We start from the raw sequence: 20,574 nt of genomic DNA on the forward strand, positions 1-20,574 counted from the left end.
GGAAGGAAAGGGGGAAAAAAAAAAAAAAAAGCCTGAGGTATTTAGTCTCTGTGTCCATCCTGAAGTTGAGATTATACCTTTGAATACCAGTAATTCATTACCTGAGTAGCTGCAGTTAAACCTGCTGCAGATAGTAGCATGAGTCATGAGCACATCAGCTTTGCAGAAGCACTTTTCTTACTCTTATCTGCAAAAAAGTATACCGGATTGAATTGCAAGTTTCAGGTTCAAGAACTCTTAGGGGACACAGACTATGTACTATATGGAAGCCCTCAAAGATGAATTGCTTTTGAATGAGTTTCATTACCGGTTCTTCCTTTGACCATTCTAGTAAATGGGAGTCTTAATAAAACCAAACTATCAAAAGGCTTGATTATATGTGTTCAAATAAATCCTAGTGAAGTCATTAGAAAAAAGTATGGGAACATACAAATGCAGGACACAAACAGCAATTGCTGCAGCGTGACTTGTGTGCTTATTAACATTTTTTTCTAGCCTTTGCTGCTTACTGTCTGCTCTTCCCTCACAAGCTGTGGAGTATTGTTCCACAGTTCAGTTGCTTCTGCGATCAGAGCATGTTGCAGAGTTTAAAATTTGCTTTAAAATTCTGGCCAACTTCTCCTAGGCAGGATTTATTTTAGCAATTTCTGTGCATCTTTTCCCTCCTGGAGGGAACTTTTCTCACCTGAGGAGGTAGCGTACAATATTGTGGTGTCAAATAACTGTCTGATTCCTTTCAGGACAACATCTGTTTATGAAGCTGGTGTGTGCATGTTAATCCCAACAGATGTTGCATGCTGAAGCTTGGTGGTCATTTAAATCTCTGCGGGAGTCTTAATACATTACAGGCCACACCAGCATTTAAAACCAGTGACTGTACACAATCAGGTTTTGATTCTTACTTGACCTCTTGATGCCACCCAAACAGAACTGTCAAGAAAAGCGTGTAGTCTGTCAGTACAAACTGCATTGCTGGGTAGGTTCAGTAATGTCACTATGCTCTCTAGAAATGAGAGGGGTTTATCAAACAGGAAATTCAGGATTCATGATAAAATAATACGTAAGGAGGATGTTGGAATAAATTGCTCGGTCTGTAAATGTTCAGACTCTTTCTTGTTTCTTTCTTTATCAAACAGTTGGATGTCTGCATTGAGTGTTCATTTGTGAGCAACTTGGGTCATGTCAGAACTCTCCTGATAGCTTACAAAGGCACCTTATTGATTCATCTACTGTGCTTCTGTAAGAAGTTGCACCCCTTTCTCTTGATTATAAGTTTCTAATTGGTAAATTTTAAACCCTGTAAATGACTGGCTTCCCTCCCCATACCTGTAATCTTTCCCATGGAAAGAGTATTAAAATATTGTTAAACTCCTGTATGTTCAAGTACCTATACATTATTTAAGTACTAGTGCATACTTTAGTTCGGGGTTTTAGATATTCCCTACACCTCTCCTTACATGCACACAACTGTTTAGTTTCCCTGTAGTTGTGTGTATGTAATGGTAAATCACTTCTGAAGCAGGACTAAACTCCCTATCTAAATCTTTTAGTTAGGCAGCTAACGTATTGCTTAAATTTTGCTGTGTTGCTTTGATTCTGACAGACTAAGGTATCAAGTCGGGCTAACCTACCTGAAGCCATTAACCAGTCCTCTATAACTTTTATTAGCTTGCTCTTAGTAATCAATAAAAGACATTCTCTTTCTCCCTTCACAGTTTCAGGAAGTCCTAAGTTGCTGTTCTCTCTAGGAATAGCATTCAAATACCTGGTGGGTTTTGGAAGTATTTTGTCCAGTGCTGTTGTGAATGGCAGCTGGGAGGTGGGGAGGGAGTGGAATATGCTGAAATTGCCTTGTAACTGACATCTCTAGGCCTGATGAGAAAGGAGGGGAATGTGCCCAATACTTAAGACAGGCTTTTAGCCAAAACAAATTTTGAGAATAATTTAGGATTATTCATTTCACTGAACTGACTGTAACAAACCTGTGGTCAAGAGTAAGAAGTGACTTTGATTTCAAATGTGTTTCAAAATTTTTTCTTCAAACTGAAAAACAAATAAAAAACCCCCATTCTGTTAGTGGCATAAAGCAGTTTTCCTCAGTCCATGTAAGACACAAAAGACTGAGCTTGTTCTTGAAGAATTATCCTTTGACCAGTAAACCAATACCATCCCTCCCTTTATATACTAATGAAAAGAACTTGCTCTCCACACATGGATTCAATGGGGTAGAAGCTGTCAGGAAAATCCAATGAAAGGATTAGCTAAACTCAAATAGATTAATTAGAGCCCTTGATTGTGTCTTGCTATGCAAAAGTCACAGCAAAGGGAATGGCAATGATAGTGAGTTCATCTTTACAGGTACGTGGTGGGGAGTGGGGTGAGGAAACACAAATGCAGTAGGTAAGAAGAAAAATTGAGCAGTTTCAGTCTTGTTCTTAAAAGATGCCTCGATTCCTTATCCATCTTTGTGTAGTTGAAAATGGAAACATTATAATAGGCATGGAGATTGTGGCCAGCTCCTTATGATCAAGCCACAACTCACTATTACATCCATTTTTTATCATCTTCCCTGTCACATAAGGCAACATGTCCTAGTGGCCACGGCTAGGAATTGGACTACTACTGAAGGCTTCTGGCTACCTAATACAAGGCAGGTGACTTGTTCAGTTCCCCAAACCGTAACAAACATAGCAAGTGTAACTTTGACTCTAGACCTCAGTGGAACTCTTCATTTTCCCTGTCTGAAAACCCAGTAAAGTCACCTGATTTTCAGAACTAGTGGCATTTAAGCTGTTACTAAGGGCAAACTACTGATTGTAACCATCCAAATCTTGTTCCTGATGTAGATTTTTCTATGCTTGAATTGCTAGTCATTGTATCTGCTTTCTTTGTTTGATTGAGGTATAAATAATTTGCTGTTCACGTGGAGGTGAAATTCCAAGAGTTGCTACGCACAGTGTGGAGCCTGGATTTTCTTTGCATTCATATGAGATGCAGAATTAAATCTGTGACATCAGAAATCTCTAGCCTGTGGCTGCTGAGTGGCTTTCAAACTTGTACTAGCTTGTTTTGTAGTATGCAGTCTCCTGTAGCACAATTTTTGTCCCTGCCTTCCCAAGTAAAAAAGGCCTTGACATTATTGAAAGTCTAAACAAGAAGAAAGTTTTCACTTAGAATAGGTGATTAAGCTTTTTTTTTTTGCTGTGCCAACATGTTTTACTTTATGTTGTTTTTTTATGCTGTACTGCAATATGACTTCTAAACAGAGTGATCTTGATATAGTACAAATTCTCAGGGCTTTTCAAACTTTTTAGTTAAAAAAACCCTTAATTTGGTGGGGATACAAGCTAATGCAAATAAGAAACACAATCTGCCAAATACAGCTTTTGTACAGGAAGATAAGTGACTGCTGAGGGAATATTTCTTGATAAGCTTGTGGGTGAATAGCTCTTCCCAGGATTTAAGCCAGAAATTGCTACCATTTGATTACAGTGGGAATTTGAAGAGTTTTTTGATTACAGACTTCTTTTAGCTTCCCTTCATTGCTGTCTGGGAAAGACCATGTTCCCTTCCCGCAAGTAATGCGTCTGAACAGGATATTCAAAACCATCTGTCAAAAAGTGTTCAGTGAGTACACCTGACTCTTCAAGAAAAGCTAATAGTATATGTTAAGAGGCTGCTCAAAGTGTGAGGAATCCAGTCTGAATATATAAATTACTTTGGGAGGCAGCCACTGGTCTAAAAAAACTCCCACTATATTGACCAAATTAAAGCACTTTTTTTCTTCAACAACTTTATAGAGAAAGATGTTGACTCATCTTAGAAGCTTTTTTTTTTTTTTTAATGCCACAGAATTGGGAAGGATACACTTTACCATCCAGCATCATATTCACCATTATTTATTGCCAGCATATACAGCAAGGGCCTTCTTTGTCAGTTCTTTCAAAATCAGCAAAAGTCAATCCCTGATTCTAAACAAGCTGACTTAAAGATCACTTCTCTCTGCTTTATTTTGGGACATGCAGAGTTGGGAGGCTGGGTATATGGGGAAGTGCTGGGATCTGAGGGGGAAAAAGACTTCAGGGGAGGGAGTGAATCTTACAACTGTCTTCCTGCTGCTTAGGAGGGTGTAGCAAAAATGGAGCCAGGCTCCGCTCATCCTGCATAGGTTAAGAGGCAACAGATAGAAGTTGCAACATAGGGAATTCTAGTGAGATTTTTTTGAGGGGGAAAGCTTCACCATGAAGGCAGACAAGGAGATTGAGGGCCTAGAGAGGCTGTGGAATCTCTACCACTGTATTCAACAACAACAATAACCACAAGTTATTCAACATGCACCTGGACAAGGGCCTGTGCAACCTGCTCCAGTGCAACCTGCTCCAGTTGCCCTGCTTTGAGTGATTCCTTCCATACCCAATTATTCCATGATTCCATTTTCTTTATTAATTGGATCTATTTTGTGTAGTCTTGATGCTGACAGGATCACTGTTGAAGATGTGTTAACACTAACAATGTAATTTTCTGCAGTGCTACTGTAAAGACAGAGTAGCAGAGGGTAGAGACTCTGAGTTTCACTGTCCAAAAACTCACCTTCACAAAATCGTGTACATCTAACTTGTTTTGTGAAGGGACAACATAATCCCAAACCAGCTTTTTCCCTTTCAGCTTCCTTTTCTCCCTGTTCATCCCAACAGTTCCCTTGTACATGAAAATTCAGGAAATCTCTATTGAAAACATTCTCTGGAAGCTGTGAAGAAGACTAAATGAGTTTCTTCTGTCTGTAACATAAATAAATCCCTCTTATGCGGTGTAGGGTCTTGATGATGCTTTCTATGTGTGTTATTTTCGACTATGTGTGTTTCACTACTGTACAGCTTTTGGTGGTTTTTAATGAGTGCTGATTTACTTTATTTTTCCTCCCCCTGCCTCTTGGAGGCAGCAAAGATTTTCATGTAGCTGCCACTGTGCTATACTTGCGATGAGAAACCAGCACTGCTGGTTAACGAGCTAGGTTAGTTAACGAGCTAGGTAACTTGCTTTTGCTTTGTGTTAGGCTTGTCCTGTGAGGCAAGGGAATATTGCATGTAACTACGGTTAATCCCTTTTAAATGAAGCTTTGTTAACGAGATTAATCCTAAAACTGGTTCACAAGAAACTTGCTTTTTTAAAATCCACTCTTAAAAGTGAAAAGGATCTGATAGCAAATTCACAGGATAACTTGTATGGGAGGGGGACACATCGGAAGGTCATCTAGCCAAAACTCCCTGCTCCAAACAGGGTCAGCTATGAGGTCAGGCCAGGTTACTCATTTTGTCCAGTCTGATGTTTGAAAACCTGAACTGTAAATTTCACTTTAGGAAATGCCTCAATGAACTGCTGTTAACTAAGAATTCTGAGTTTTCATAAACATCAAATCAAGAAACTGATTACAAAAGCCAGATGGAAGATTTTGAGAGATGCCCTAGTCCTGTCATTTAGCATTACTGCTGGACTTAAAACTCAAAGCTGTCTTTTGCTACAAGATGCTTTAGTTGGTCCTGGGTTTGGGTAGCTCCAGGTGAATCAAGCTACTTCTGTGGTTTCAGTCTGACGCTTGGTAGTGTGTTTAGGCTAAGAGCCAGGACATTCCTATTGCCAGGTAGGTGATGGGTCATGTCTCTAAATGCTTCTGTGATAACGAAGACTAGAATTCAAGTGTGGACGTACTTTAGATCTGACACACCAACTGGTTTCCTGCTTGATTGAAACTTTGTACATAATGTTCTCTGTAGATTACTGGGGGGGACCCCAAATGTTCAGCTCTTCAAACTTTCAAAGTATGTGCTGAATGTTTTTAGTACAATGCTGCACCTGTTCTCAGAACAAGTTAAACTCTGAAGTATTTCAGGTAGTGTATCTTCCAATGTGGCTCATCGTTTTTAACTATTAAGAGGTTTGAAAATTGATGACTACATGTATTATGTAGAGACATTCTACAAAAAATTCATTTGTTCTAGAAATCTCACTTTTGTAAACACACGTGCTCATCTCTGAAAAATGAACACAGAGCTCTAATCAGTATCCCATGCTGGGGCTGAGGTGAAAGAAAATGAGCTAAGCAAATGTGGTGTGGAAAGGGTTACCTACCTTAGATCTTTGTGAATCAAGCTTCCACATCCCCCTCCTCTGACCCCTTAATATCTGGCTCTCACTACCCTTATGTTAGAGGCTGTTGTAGCTGACTTGTCGTGCTTTGTAATGGAGCATGAATGCAGCTAGATGAAATCTATGGTTTTTTGAAAAAACTTTTTTCTGCGGTGTGGAGGGAAGAATTAATCGTGTGTTAAGTATTTTTCCAATAACTATCACAAATACGCTCATAAGCTTCAGGCTTGGCTAAACTTTTGTGCAAAACCTGACATCTACTGGTGGGAAGCATAATTGGACTCTTAGTGTGGAGGCAAGTGCTGAAGAACCTGTTTTATTGAAGTTCTGGCCTCTTTGGCCATAGGTGTTGCATTGTGCCTTGCCCTAGAGCAAATGGCGTTTAAGCATAAATTTAAAAGTCGAAGAATTCCAGGGAAACTGTAACTGTAATATACTTACGTACAAGCATAGGTATTAATGAAGGTGATTGAACTTTGTTAACTGTATCTGCTTTGAACACATGTATAACAGCCAGATGACAAACTTCATAGGCTGTTTCAGACTAAGTTTTGTAATAGAATTAAAGACTTCATGTAGTCTCATGCTTTAAAAAAATCTAATTTTTTTCTTGTGTCTTTAAAGGCTTGCCACGGATGTACACCTTTATCCAAATGTGATTGCAGCGGAGTAAAAGGTGAAAAGGTAAATAACTTCTTTTCTTTTTTTTTTACTGGCAGACCAACACACAAACCACTGAGCCATATGCCAACTTCAGATAACTGAAACTTAAGGGTGATAGCTTTTTGTTTCTTGCTCATATGTTACTTTGATCGTAGTGTGGGCATGCACCAAAAAGCATAGCTGTTATAACAACTTCAGGTACTGGGTTGGACCAAATGGACCATCTGATGATGGTATGAAATTCTGTATGCCATTTTCTTAAGATTGGGGAGCGATGACACAAATTTCTCCAGTTATGTGGGAATGAAAAGCAGAAAAGACACAAATTCTAGCAAAATAGAAAGAATTCCGTTGTAGTGCCAAGGCCTGCCTACACTAACCAGTTAGTGTGGATGAGCTAAGGTGTGGATTGTACAATAATGGCTATGCTAGTAATGCTTCAGCAGGAATTTAAAACCAGAGTGTGGCTTGCTTTCCCACTTTTCTTGCATTACCTGCTCATAGGTAGTTGACACTCAGTAATGTGCTCTGAACTTGCGCTGTTTCTTACCTCATAACTTGTATAGCTGCATATGAAGATGATTGCTGTTGCTGGCTAGATGCTCAGCTCGACTGTGGAAGTGACACTATTCAGATACAGCTTCCCTAACATACACAGCTGCCAACCAAGTAAGCAGCTAGTAAATGGACAAACGTGTATTCTTGGATCAAGTCAAGTGAAAACCATCCCCAATCCAAAAAACAACCCTGTGTGGTTCACTCAGTGCAACAGGCTATTTTGGGCTGCCCAGACAACATCTGAAGGCCAAGAGATGCATGTTGATGTCTCGGAGCTTTCCTGCTTCCATGCATCTTTGACTTCCAGTCTCACTGCCTGAGCTCAATACATCAGTGCAGTACTTTGTGTTTCTATCACCATTATTTCTTAATGTTTTACAATTTTTTCCTTTGAGGAACAAGCAGGTACCCAACATTTCTTTTAGTTACAATGCAATATAGATACACAGCTCAGTACTTACCTGAATTGAGCCTTCTCAAGTGTGGGAGCCTTGTTGTAAGTAAATTGTGGTTAAATAGTTCCCATGTAACTGCTGCTGTCACAGGTAATGAATGTGATGTGATCACTGCAAGGAGGAGAGACTGCCTGAAATGCTTCCACTCTTAGTCTTGTAAACAGTTTGCTCAGTTTGCTTAAGATACAATGGAGTCGTCTTAAAGATGTGAACTGATAACCAAGAGTTTGATAAGCCTGTCTTATCAAACCACTTACCCTGTGTTAGCAAGGTTCTAGAAGGGCTTCAGTGCTCTAGATTACTTTCTGACACATTTCAAAGGTGATTTTTGACATAGCGTAAACAAGCGTAACCTCAAATGCATGAAACGCAATGCAGTGCCTGACGATTTTGGCACTATAATGTGCTGGCACAGAATTTTACTATTGGCCAAGGTTAAACAAGGCAGATGTCCTTCAGAGTAATTCATGGTGCCACACCTTCCATCCAGATGAGGTCAGTCCTTGCCATTCACTTGCTTTTAGTTCATCAAGTATATTCCAAATTTACATACCTAATTAAGAACAGCATACCCTTGATAGCGGGGTTTCTGAGTTAATTTGGTTAGCCAAAACATGAACCTGGTGGGGTTGGTGCATTCCTACAGGATCTTCAAATGCAGGTGGCCAAACCAGATGTATCCTAACACTAGTCACAGGGCTATTTCAGGCTTCGTTTGAAGACACTTAAGCATTAGGCTTACATTCCCAATACAATCGCAGCAGGTACAGCTTTGGAGAACCTTCCTATAATTCTAAGTTGGCCTGTTTCTGTACTAGTCACAGCTATTTTGTGAATTCAGTGAGCAAATGGGTGTTGGCTGGCTAGCATGGATAAGGAAAACCTACAAGTAAATCTGGGTTTCTAAGTAAAATAAAGTAATTATTTTCTCCTAGTGATTCAGCTTTCTCTTTATACTACTGTTGCACATGCAGGGACCATGACCCACTCGATTCATTCCAGTCCTTCAGTGTCATTTAATGACATACCTAGTCACCTTCCTCTGGAAAGAATATTTTGGGACTGTTTGTTTGGAGTCAGAGGGAGCTTTTTGTCCAGAGACAGTCAACAACTGGAGCATATGTGCCTTGTTCAAGATCCAGCTCTTAAGTGTCGCTATGTATTGTGGGTTTTGTTTCTACACCTTCAGACTGTCCTAGCCAATTGTTAAGAACTGCACTGGTGAAACTCTTCCACATTTAGTTTCCAATCTCTGTTGGCCTTTTCTGGAGTGAATTATAGCAAGTCCTGAGCAGAAGAGTGAGAAGCTTGATAACCTTTTGTGAAAAGGATTTGGGGAAGGAAAAAAAGTCTCCAGTAAAACAAGTATAACATCAGACCAAGTATTTATACAACAGTTATGCATCTTCCTGGAAAATTCCTGGGGGGCTGCAAACTGATCGGTGTAATCTTTTAGTGAAAGTTAAAAAAAACAACAAACCACCACCACCAAAACATATAAAGGAAAGCAGAGTTTCACCTATGGTAAGACTGCTTTCTCTGTCTTTTGTCTTTTTTTTTTTTTTGGTATGTCTGAGTCCTCATAGGAATTGGCGGGGGGGAGGTGTCCGAGACTCCCACTTGTTAAACTGATAGATATAATGTAAGTTTCCATCCTTAGAATGGAAGATTCACTTTGAAATCTGGGAACTGTGATTAATTTTCCACCTAAATCAAGGTAAACAGAACGTAATCCTGAGGCATGCCAGAGGGGGGTTTTGTGCATATTTTTTTTTAAACAGCCCTTCTGAAGCTTGCAAACCATTGTGTGCGTACATTATGTAAAGGAACAACGAAAAGCAAAGCCCATATTTCTTAACTATGATGTGTTGCTAGTGGAACTGGTTTGATCATACATGCACACACATTTAGTTGCCCTATAATTACAAAGCCCAAAGTATTTGATGTATTGATGGATTCAGCAGTTCAGCTCTGGGGAGAACCACAAGAGTTCTCTGCCACTGACATCCATCATGCTTTCTCTTACAAATTTTTGTTTGTTTTTTTTTACAGCCTTAAACTTTTTCTAGAGTCTTTTTCTACTACAAGACATCAAGGGCTATCTTAAGATGATTAGGTTTCCATCACATTGTACCACTTACTTAAACATTTGATGTAAGTTTCTAAACCTGATACTATCTTCAGCCTAGTTTTCTTGCAAATATTATCTTTATTCCAGCTGAATGTAAACTGCTGCAACAACAAGAAGTTTCAGGCTTTCACTTTGTATTTGACACGTGACATTTTGTGTTTCTGCTTACTTCTCCAGTGACCTCTGAACCAGGAGTCAAACTCTATAGTTTTTTGCCTCATTGGTGTATGAAGAGCATTAGACAAGGAGCTGTTTAAATAATCGGGAGATTCTGTCATTGACAATGCAACAGTGTACTTGCAGAACTACTGAAAGTCAGGCATGTACAGAACCTGGTTCTGTACTGGGAAGATGGGAAAAGCCTTGGCAAATGCACTCAGCTGAGCCCCATGCTTCTGTTCCACTGTGTTTAACTTCTGGCCCAAAACCAGCTTCTGTATCCAAGCTGCTGTCCACTTGCATTAAGTCAGCTAAGAAGCGCTGCTTTGTTCAGCTTAGCAGAGCCTGATGCATTCCTTTGGAGATTCAGAAGTAGCCTTCTTCCTAAACCTTCAGGATATCCAAATTTTAACAGATCAGGTAAAGTAATACAAACTGAACTATAACAGGAAAATTATTTTGTCTTGCCTTGGGGAGCCACAGCTCTTACTTAACTGCTTCCATGCTGCAAGTGATTCTTGTTTAACTATGCCATGAGCCCTTGTAGCATCAGTAGCATGTTATCTGTTGGAGAATCAAAGCAGAGTAAGCTTTCTTTTTTTTTTTTTTTTTCGGAAGCCCATAGTACAACAGCTGATCAAAATCAGTGCACTGAAATTTTCTTCCTCTGCTCAGGCCCACCTTACTCAAATATAAAATGGGTAGTGTAAAATTCAAACATGTCTAAAATGATATCGTAAAGAGAGGAATTTACTGGAGAGAAGTCAGTAAAAATTGATTGCAGCTGGGAGCCAGTGTGCTATTACTCACAGTAAGCTGCTCAGTAGTGAACTGGACCTGGCAAGAGTATTAAAACTGAAGTAAATGATTAAGCTGCTACATACAGGTGCTTATAGGAATTGTTCTCACTTTCCAACTGGAAGAGAAGTGTATAATTGCTTTTCAGTTAACTGGATGATGATTGGGTTTTAAATAAATATTGCTGGGCACTTTTGAGATTAACCTGCTTTAATGCTTAAAAGCTAGTTCATGGGTGAAAGCTAGCTAAAGAAATAAACACAATAGGCACTGCGTATGTGCCAGTTTCTAAGACAAACCAGTAAGACTTGCAGATTATTGGGTTGGTTTTACCCCCACTGAAAACAGGATCCAAAGATGCTGATAAGATCAGCTTTACAGAGACAGGGGAGGAGAGGGGTGGTACTGAATCTCAGCTGCTCCAGCTGATAAAGACAGAGAGCCGAGGGCTATACCAAGCAAGCTGCATGCATCTTAGTCACGAAGAGGGCACGTACCCCAAGACTGCTGTGGGTTTGCTTTGAAGTGGTAGTGCGTGCTGCTGCTGAAATAGGCTTTCATACCTTCCCTTAGCTAGGTATTCTGGTTTTTCCTCTGGGGCTTGTGTGGCCATGTTCAGAGCTGTCAGTGAACTGATCTCACTGAACACAGGTTTCTTTGTGAACTGGGTTAGTTTTCAGCCCGATCAGTTCCTTCGTGCAAGTTATGTTGCAGCACAACTATTTGTGTAGCTGTGATAGAAACACATGGCTTAAGGTGGGAGGAACCATGTTTTTCACAGCACCTAAGGCACAGTTCCCCCTCAAAATAACTGCAAATACATGATGCTATTTTTGATGAGAAGGACTATTGGGTTCTACCCATTCAAATTCAGTTAAATTGATCAAGAAGCTGTTCTTTAGTTATTACATACAGTTAGCCCGTGGCCTTTTAAAGAACTTCAGAGGGTGTTGAGTTTACTGGGTTTGTTGATCACAATATGAGTGCAACTCCAAAGACTCAGCAGAGTCGCCATTTCCTAATATATGATCTCATACAAACCTGGTACCTGGGGCTCTGGCAAGAGCAGCTTGTATCTGAACTCTGAAGACATTTCAGATACTTTGACTTTGTATCCAGGTACAAGAAATCCATACCACTTACAAAGGAAGATTTATCTTATTCTTGGACTCTTTAGATGTCTATTCCTGGAGCTCTGAGTCTCAGAAGAAAAATACCAGTATATGTCCCCAAGATTCCTGTTTTCTTCTGCCTTTATCATGGTAAAATTGAGTACAGATGTGACCCAAGCTCAGCTTTTCTTTGCACTGTTGTATGCAAATTGCTAAGGAATAGTTAAATTCTCAGGTTTTAATCACTTCATCAAGAATTATTATTGGTGTCTGTGCTTCATAAATGTTGACCTGAACTGCGTTAACATGGCCCCTATGAAAGTTTTGCCACCCCAGCAAGTGACCGCTGACAATTAACCTCGACTGTTTCATCTTACAAAAGTCACAGATGATATTCTGAAGAAATCTGATGTATTTTGAAGAAGACAGGTCATGTCAGAGGGGATTTCTTTATTTTATTAAACTATATCTTTAACACTACTATTTGTGGCTGGTTGGTGTGTTTGTTTTGAGTGAAGTCTTAATTAGATACTATAGTTCTAATTCTGTTAAGTTTGTGTTCTTTGAGTTGAAGAAGAGTTTATGTTGACAAGTATTAGAATCTGAGGCAGCTCTTATTTTCACCCTGTCATTTAGAAAGGGAGAGAGGAATATGGCTGTTGTATCACTTCTGTACTGTAAATCTTAATGTTACTACAGACATTAGTATGTGAGTCTGGTTTTAAGTAGCCACCCGTAGTTAACTGTCTTTAGACTCTTTCTGATGTTGACTGTCTCATAGCAAGGGTGGGAAGCAATTACGTGCCTCTTGCCAAATGTTACAGCCAGCCTCTTACATGTATTTAGGCATTGAAGTGGGCTGTCCAGCTACTGCTTTCCTGAATATTTTTTTGCTCCTTTTTTTTAAGTCATCTTTTTTCCACAGGTATACCACATCTCTGTAAATATTCTGGGTTTTCTCCCTGTAATATCTATTTATAAATATTTAGGTTTCAGGAAGAAATTCTAGAAATGTAAATTACTTGTGCATGCTTTGGAACTGCATCTATCTCCAATTTCTTAATTACTTGTGACCTGTTATTAGAGTACTTGGAACTATGTCAAATTTTTCTGTATCCCTGTTTAATTGGTTATACCTTTCTGCAGCTTAAAGCATAATTTTAGGGTGTTTCCCAACTATTTTTTTTTTTCCTCTTCCTATCCCCTTAGCAGCAGTCATGTTCAAGCTTATACGCTGACAGTTTTGCCACATCTTTGAGGCTGTTTGAGGGCAGTTGCTTTGCCAGCTACTCTGGAATTATCACTAAATGAGAACAGAATCTGACTCCTCACTCATTCCCCAAGGAACTGATGGTTATAGCTGATGCATCTTTATTCTGCTATGGAAAGAATCCTGTACTTTTAGGACTGAAAGATGAGATCTGAGTTGACCTAAACCTTTCCTATTTATGTTTCTCTTTATCTTCTAGTCTGAAACAAAAAGAATCCAAACTTCCTCAGTTCTTTCTGTGCAAGCAAAACTGGCTAGTGACTGTTAGTTCTTGCATCTATAAGAAGATACATTGCACGCTACCCAGGGACTTCAGTCTCATCACATCCCCAATGATATAATGTCCTTTTTTTTTGGTGTTGACTTTTTGGGAAATACTTTTCCAATGTCTCTCCAGTTTCAGTATGTTCTTGCAAGGCAGCAGGCAGTTTTTCCTGGCAAATTTGTAGCATCTTGAATCTTCATGAGAAGAGTACAGTATATATAAGGTGTGCAATAGGAAAAGTCTGGAGGCAGAAGCAATATCTGAAAACGGCTCTCACAGAATCCTTCTATATGCTATTCATGTAGAAGACAATTAAAAAAAAAATCCTCCCAACATCATCTTTATTCCAGAGAGCTGGATCAGCTTGGTTTCTCCCCCACATTTCTTTCTCCAACCAATTTTTTGATCAAAAATAGTGATTATAGTGCAGCTATTTCCTCTGTAATGAGTTTGGTACAGTTCCCTTGGGAAGCATCTGGTGCAATCCCTCAGCTGTCCCCAAGCATAGTCCTTCAAATCATCTGTTCACCCTTGGGGGTAATTTGCTGGTAAACTCCACAGGAGTTGCCCTGGGAACAGTTTCCTCATGCAAGGCTCTCATTGTTGCTGCTCACTTTCAAAGTGGGCTTGCAAAATACTCATTTCATAGTTTCAATAATGCAGCTTACTAGCATCATCTGTTGCCTCCTGTATTTCTCTTGCTTAACTCTTTGGCTTCATATGTTCCTCTTTTATTTTAAATGCCATGGCTTCCCAGTTCTGTGACTACTTAGACCGGAGACCTCGGAGTAGTTGCATTTTAGAGAACAGTTTTTCAGCCTTAAACAAGGCCAAACCTCTGCAAGAAGTCTGTTCTAGTAACCATTTGCAGATGTTACTTTCTCTAACAAAAATGTGAAGTGTGACCAAGTTGAGATTAGTAGGCATTGTGCAGCCTAGCTAGCACCTGACACCTCTGACGTGCCTCTTGTACGCAGGTGTGTTTCCTTAGTGTGCAAACACAGTTCTTGCCAGAGCTTGCTCCAAAGTCTGGCTCTGTCTAATGTTTTCCTTATCTGGCACTCCCAAATTCCTCATTCTCTCTCCTGCAGGGACACACTAACCCTTTCATATCCTGGCCTGAGATAGTAACACTCCTCCACAGTCTTGTTTTTCAGAGGGGGTAGCACACCAGCTGTATAGCTGCGAAAGTGCAGCCTGGCGCTTTGTGTGCAAAAAGTCAGTCTGGACCCTGACTGTCAGACTTAAGCCTTGATTTATGATGCAATTCAGCATTTCTACCGGGAGAAAGGATGTCTATCCTGTATAAGGGAGCAATATGAGACCTATGGTAAAAAAGGAGTATGTTTACACTTCCATGAATAGAAAACCAGCTTTAGCAGACCAGTTCATGAGCTGCCCATTCCTATCCAAGGAATCCTTCTGAGTCTTACTGTGTAGGTAGGACTAAGTTCAGCATAGTTGTTTCCTCTGGAAGGCTGCAGCTCTTGCTTGCACACAGCCTTTAATATCTCATCCAAAAGGTTTTCCTCTTGTATTTCCAAGGAAGCAGTTTAGCAAGTACTAGAAAAGAAGACAGGAAAAGAAATCCTGTTTACTTTCTCTGATTTTTTTTTTTTGTGAGATCTCAGCATCTTTTAAATGTTTGAATACAACTTCTAAGTTCCTGATTCCCACAGTGGAATGCAGAGCACCTACCTAAGCAGTACAGTGAAAAAATTAGGATTTAAGAATGAGACTTAACACTGCTGTCATGCTTAGCGTATAGCTGCTTATGGAAAATAAAGGGGAGATGAGCAAGCCTTAATATTGCCTTTTGCACCTTGTGCTCAAGGCTGCAGTTAAATGCTTCTGTCTGCTTGCAATCCTCTGTCTTCAGTTCTCTGCTACTTTCTTCTTGAAGATGGGAGATTGCTGGTTTGGTTCTTTCATCTGGCTGAGGAAAGCTAGGCAGGACCTCCCAAGATCCTAGAGAGTGCCATAGCTGGTAGGCTGCCAGATAATAGATGTGGGAACTACTACTCCCATTCTTGCTGAAGCAGTGCAAGAAAATAAAAATTTAGGATGGATTGGTTTAAAGAGAATGTGCAAAAGCCTGCACAACTCTAACCCAGTGATTAAGATGCTCGTTAGGATGGAGCATTTCTTTGGCAGTTCCTGTAGCTGTCATGAAAAAATAATTGGGGTAAATGATCAGGCAGTTTTTTGCAGGTAGGAAGCAGACCTACCAACCGAACCCAACCTATCTGTAGAGTAATAAGGAATAATGCTGAATAACTGCCTGTTTCGTAAGCAGTTACCTATACTGGTTGATGTAACAGAGCTGTAGGAAATACCTGTTTATGCAGTTGAAAAGTGTACAATAATGTATATATGCACAAAAACGTGTATTAATTCTGGTATTTCTTAACTTTTCTGTACCAATTGAAACCTAGATATTTACTGATTTTTGTGAATCTATGACATGCAATGAATAAAATATTTTATGAGTATGCAGCTATGCATATTCTGAAACTAGGTAAGTGACATTCTCAACTTACACTGACAAGTTAGGGGGCAGTATATGATGGTATATGGTATTTGTTACGTTACTGATTGGCTTTCATGGCTAATCATTGCACAAATATTTAGCAAAATGTGGTTGTTGCTTGAGAGTTTATGGTTTTAGCAGGAGGTGACAGATAAAAAGAGTAAGAAACATTATTTTTTGCTGTCTTGTGACTGTCTCACTTGATTTTGATTGAAAGCACCTTGGGCTGGAACCCTGTTTATGTTCAGTATTTCTAAAGTGTTTAGCCTTTAGTGCATGGCCAGTCTCTTAGTTGTTTTTATATTATCACAGACTGGTTTGGGTTGGGAGGGGCCTTAAAGACCATCTGGCTCCAGCCCGTGCCACAGGCAGGGACACCTTCCACCAGACCAGGTTGCCCAGAGCCCCGTCCAGCCTGGCCTTGGGCACTGCCAGGGATGGGGCACCCACAGCTGCTCTGGGCAGCCTGGGCCGGTGTCTCACCACCCCCACAGTGAAGGATTTCTTCCTAATAGCTCATCTAAATCTCCCCTCTTTCAATTTAAAGCTGTTGCCCCTTGTCCTATCACTACATGCCCTTGTGAAAGCTCCCTCCAGCTTTCCTGCAGCCCCCGTCAGGCACTGGCAGGCTGTGCAGGGTCTCCCTGGAGCCTTCTCCTCTCCAGGCTGAACCACCCCAACTCTCCCAGCCTGTCTGCACAGCAGAGCTGCTCCAGCCTCTGAGCATCTTCATGGCCCCTCCGGCCTCCCTCCGACAGGTCCGTGTCCTTCGTGTGCTGGGGCCCAGAACTGCACGCAGCGCTGCAGGGGGATGTTAGGACAGCACGAAGCAGAGGGGGAGAATCACCTGCCTTGACCTGCTGGTCACACTTCTTTTGGTGCAGCCCATGATACAGTTGGCTTTCTGCTCTGTGAGCACATGTTGATGGCTCATAGTTGATTTTTAATCCACCAATGCTCCCAAGTCCTTCTCCTCAGGGCTGCTCTCCATCCGTTCTCCACCCAGCCTGTACCTCAACCCATGTGCAGGACCTTGCACTTGGCCTTGTTGAACTTCATGAGGTTTGCAGGGGTCCACCTCTCAAGCCTGTCACAGTCCCTCTGGGTGGCACCCCTGCCCTCCAGCATGTCGACCACCCCACACAGCTTGGGGTCGCAGCAAACTTGCTGAGGGTGCACTCAGTCCCACTGTCCGTGTTGCCAACAAAGATGTTGAACATTGCCAGTCCTGATTCTGACCCCTGAGGAACACCACTTGTCACTGGTCTCCACTTGGACATTGAGCTGTTGACCACAACTCTTTGGAGTGTGACCACCCAGCCAATTCCTTATCCACCAAGTTGTCCATCTGTCAAATCCATGTCTCTCCGGTTTAGAGACAAGGGTGTCATGCGGGACAATGTCAGATGCTTTGCACAAGTCCAGGCACATGACATCAGCTGCTCTTCCCTTATCCGCCACTGCTGTAACCCTGTTGTAGAAGGCCACCAAATTTGTCAGGCATAATTTGCCCTTAGTGAAGCCATGTTGGCTGTCACCAGTCACCACCTTATTTTCCACATGCCCTAGCATAGTTTCCAGGAGGATCTGCTCCATGATCTTGCAACTGTGAAGACCAAACAACAGTCACCGTATAGCAGCTGGCTATACCCTGCACAGAGTTTTTATAGGTATCGCAGCAGAGGTGAATTTTTGGGAGAGACTTAATAATCAATAAAGCTATGTTTTTGTAGGAAGGGGGAAAGAGTTCTGTGTATTTAAGCAGCACAGGAGAAACAGATGTTTGAATTATTTTGGTAAGTAGGTGGCTTAAATACTGGATAAACTTCCTATGAAACCTGTTTAAGTGAAGCGGTTAAAGGCAATGTATGTGTATTTTCAGGAATTTCTGTAGCTGAGCAGGTGAGATGTTTAATTGTAGTGTTTGCTTCTTTGTCTGACTTCCTACAGAAAACTGGAAAGATAATGTGTTTTATGAATTTTTCAATCATAACTTGTGCTTTTGTCATGTTACACCTCCGCTATGATGTTTTCTCTTTTTGTAGGGTGAAAGGGGATTCCCAGGCTTGGAAGGACAGCCAGGTTTGCCTGGCTTTCCAGGACCAGAGGGACCTCCTGGTCCAAGAGGCTCAAAGGTAAGTCCCAATTCACTTGAATTGGATGAAAATTCTAGGTAGTGTTTGCTTGCTGATAGTGCAGATGCTAAATCATTCCAGAACTCCAGATTATCATTGATTTCATAGTCAAAATCTTCAGATGTTGGGATATGACAGGTTTTCTGTTGGATTGGTTTGAATAGTCAACCAGAGGAAAAAGATTGCTCAAAGTTTCCTGTTCTTCACCTACACACGTGCTTGCAAACACTACATGTGCACTTGTATCCTCTCACTAGGTACTGCAGATTAAGGTTAAAGAACAGGTTTGGCAAGGTGCTGTAATGTAGTTTTATTAGTCCTTGTGATAATGCGCTCCATTGCTTAGTTTACTGGTAAGAGTGGTGCTGGGCTGTCAGCTGCCCGGAGGGGTCCCACCACAGGGGTAAACTGTTGTTTGCACCTGGTGGCATTCCTGGCTTGGTTTTGGGTGAGGCAATGCAAATGAAGGCCTCGCTGAACCCATGCACAGACAACTGAGGAATGCTCCTTGCTTTCCTTGGAGGGTTTTGATTTATTTTTATTTGCTACTGAATTACATCACTATGCTCAGATGATGTAATATAGCATTAAAATGTTGAAAAACCTTCCTCTAAATGCATTTATGTTTAGTATACACAAGATTATCCGGCATCTACCATTTCTTTTGCAAATGCTCACAGTATAAACTAACAGAAGCACAACAAAAAGAAGCAAAGGGAAAAGTAGGTAGGTGGTAAGAAAAAAAAACAAAAGGCGACACTAAAAGAAAAGATAAATTGGATATAATGAGAGTGAAACCACAGGAGGGTCTTGGACTAGAAACGCTGGTTATATTTTTATTTCATAAATGCCTTTTCTTCTCAAGATTTTTATAAGAAGTTCTGCGTTATCCATAATACAAAATAATCCTGGTACGGTGTCCATCACGTTTAGTGTTGTATGTCTCGTGTTGCCCACAAGAGGTCACTGTGGGATATTGGATGACAGCACATGCCCGGTACCTGCGTGTAAGCAATCTTAAATAGCTTTTTAAAAAAACATTTCCTTTGAGTCATGGTTTGTCAGCTGTAACAAATACTTTTCAATTCAAAGTCCAAAGCCCAAAATAAAATAACTTTGAACACTTTTACTCGGGAAATTACAACTAATAAAGCTTTTAGTCCACTTACTACAAACGCATAGAAGAAATTGTATTATGCGTACAGTTTCATTTGATAGAAAGGCAGACTGCAAAACTTGAGTGTGTTTTGTTTGTTTGTTGGTTTCTTTTAGGGTGATGATGGACTTCCAGGGCCTATTGGACCCAAAGGAATCAGAGTAAGTGTTGATGCAGTTTTGGGGGATATATTGGAATTATGGGTAAAGACTGCCAAGCATGGAGTGTGTCCTCACAGAAGTGGTGATTTATGGGATGAAAAAATCAGCTTAAATCTGAAGAATAATTTATCTACCAGCTAGAAAAGATTGTATTACATTTTACGAGTAATATAAGGTTACATAAGTAATACAAAATTCTGTATTGCTTGATTTACATTCTTACCATTACTATAACTCATTAGGGAAAGTGGCCCCAATATTTGTTTGATCTGTTTTACTATACCGAACCTAAACATGTGGCAATAACTTTGCTTCAGTTTATTCTGAAGTAGACACTGTATACATAGGGTCGGTATGGGAGAAGCCGATTTGTCTTGAAATCCTTTAGGTTTTGTGCCTTTGCTTTTTCTTCTTGTCAGACCCCTCAGCTGGTGACAATTGATGTATCTCTGACTTCATTGAGACACATCCATTTTCCATACCATGAGTGTTCATTTGTTTTCTGACTATATCTTCATAGTATTACTTTAGTTGTTCTGCATTGTCTTCTCTATGTTTTTGTGGATATTTCGCTGATAAAAGGGTAAGAACCTTGATGGCTGTCCAGCATGGCATTCTTTTTTTACTGGTGATTCAGATGTTTCTGTTTTTCTTTACTCACATATGCACAAATAGGTTGCATTTACATTTAATAAAATCTTGGTAAATCCTTTTGCACTTCCATTCATACCATACTGTTTAAAACATATGTGGTTAATTTCCTTCTAGGGACCACCAGGGCTTCCAGGATTTCCAGGAACACCAGGGCTTCCTGTGAGTAGGAATGAACTGTATAGATATGAATCTATTCCCTTTTGTCTTTCAGGCCCAGAAGAACATCCTGCAAGCTAATTCTCCTTTCCTTTTTTTCACTTTAAAGGGATTACCAGGGCAAGATGGGCCACCAGGACCTCAGGGTATCCCAGGATGCAATGGAACAAAGGTTGAATCTCTTTAAAATTCTTAATGATGCATCCACAATACAATGGAGTTCTTGT

General features: G+C 40.5%; 1 protein-coding gene across 1 annotated transcript in view; it reads left to right on the forward strand.

Annotated features, from left to right (window-relative positions):
- The window catches only part of COL4A5 (collagen type IV alpha 5 chain), an 86,156-nt gene that overhangs the window by 18,788 nt on the left and 46,794 nt on the right, over nucleotides 1–20,574 (forward strand). Inside the window, exons 2-6 of the mRNA XM_056360123.1 lie at nucleotides 6,769–6,828; nucleotides 18,131–18,220; nucleotides 19,493–19,537; nucleotides 20,306–20,350; nucleotides 20,457–20,519. Of these exons, the coding sequence (XP_056216098.1) occupies nucleotides 6,769–6,828; nucleotides 18,131–18,220; nucleotides 19,493–19,537; nucleotides 20,306–20,350; nucleotides 20,457–20,519 (303 nt within the window). The remainder of the gene's footprint in view (nucleotides 1–6,768; nucleotides 6,829–18,130; nucleotides 18,221–19,492; nucleotides 19,538–20,305; nucleotides 20,351–20,456; nucleotides 20,520–20,574) is intronic.

Source organism: Falco biarmicus, chromosome 14 (genome assembly GCF_023638135.1).
Source record: "Falco biarmicus isolate bFalBia1 chromosome 14, bFalBia1.pri, whole genome shotgun sequence".
NCBI classification, from domain to species: domain Eukaryota; kingdom Metazoa; phylum Chordata; class Aves; order Falconiformes; family Falconidae; genus Falco; species Falco biarmicus.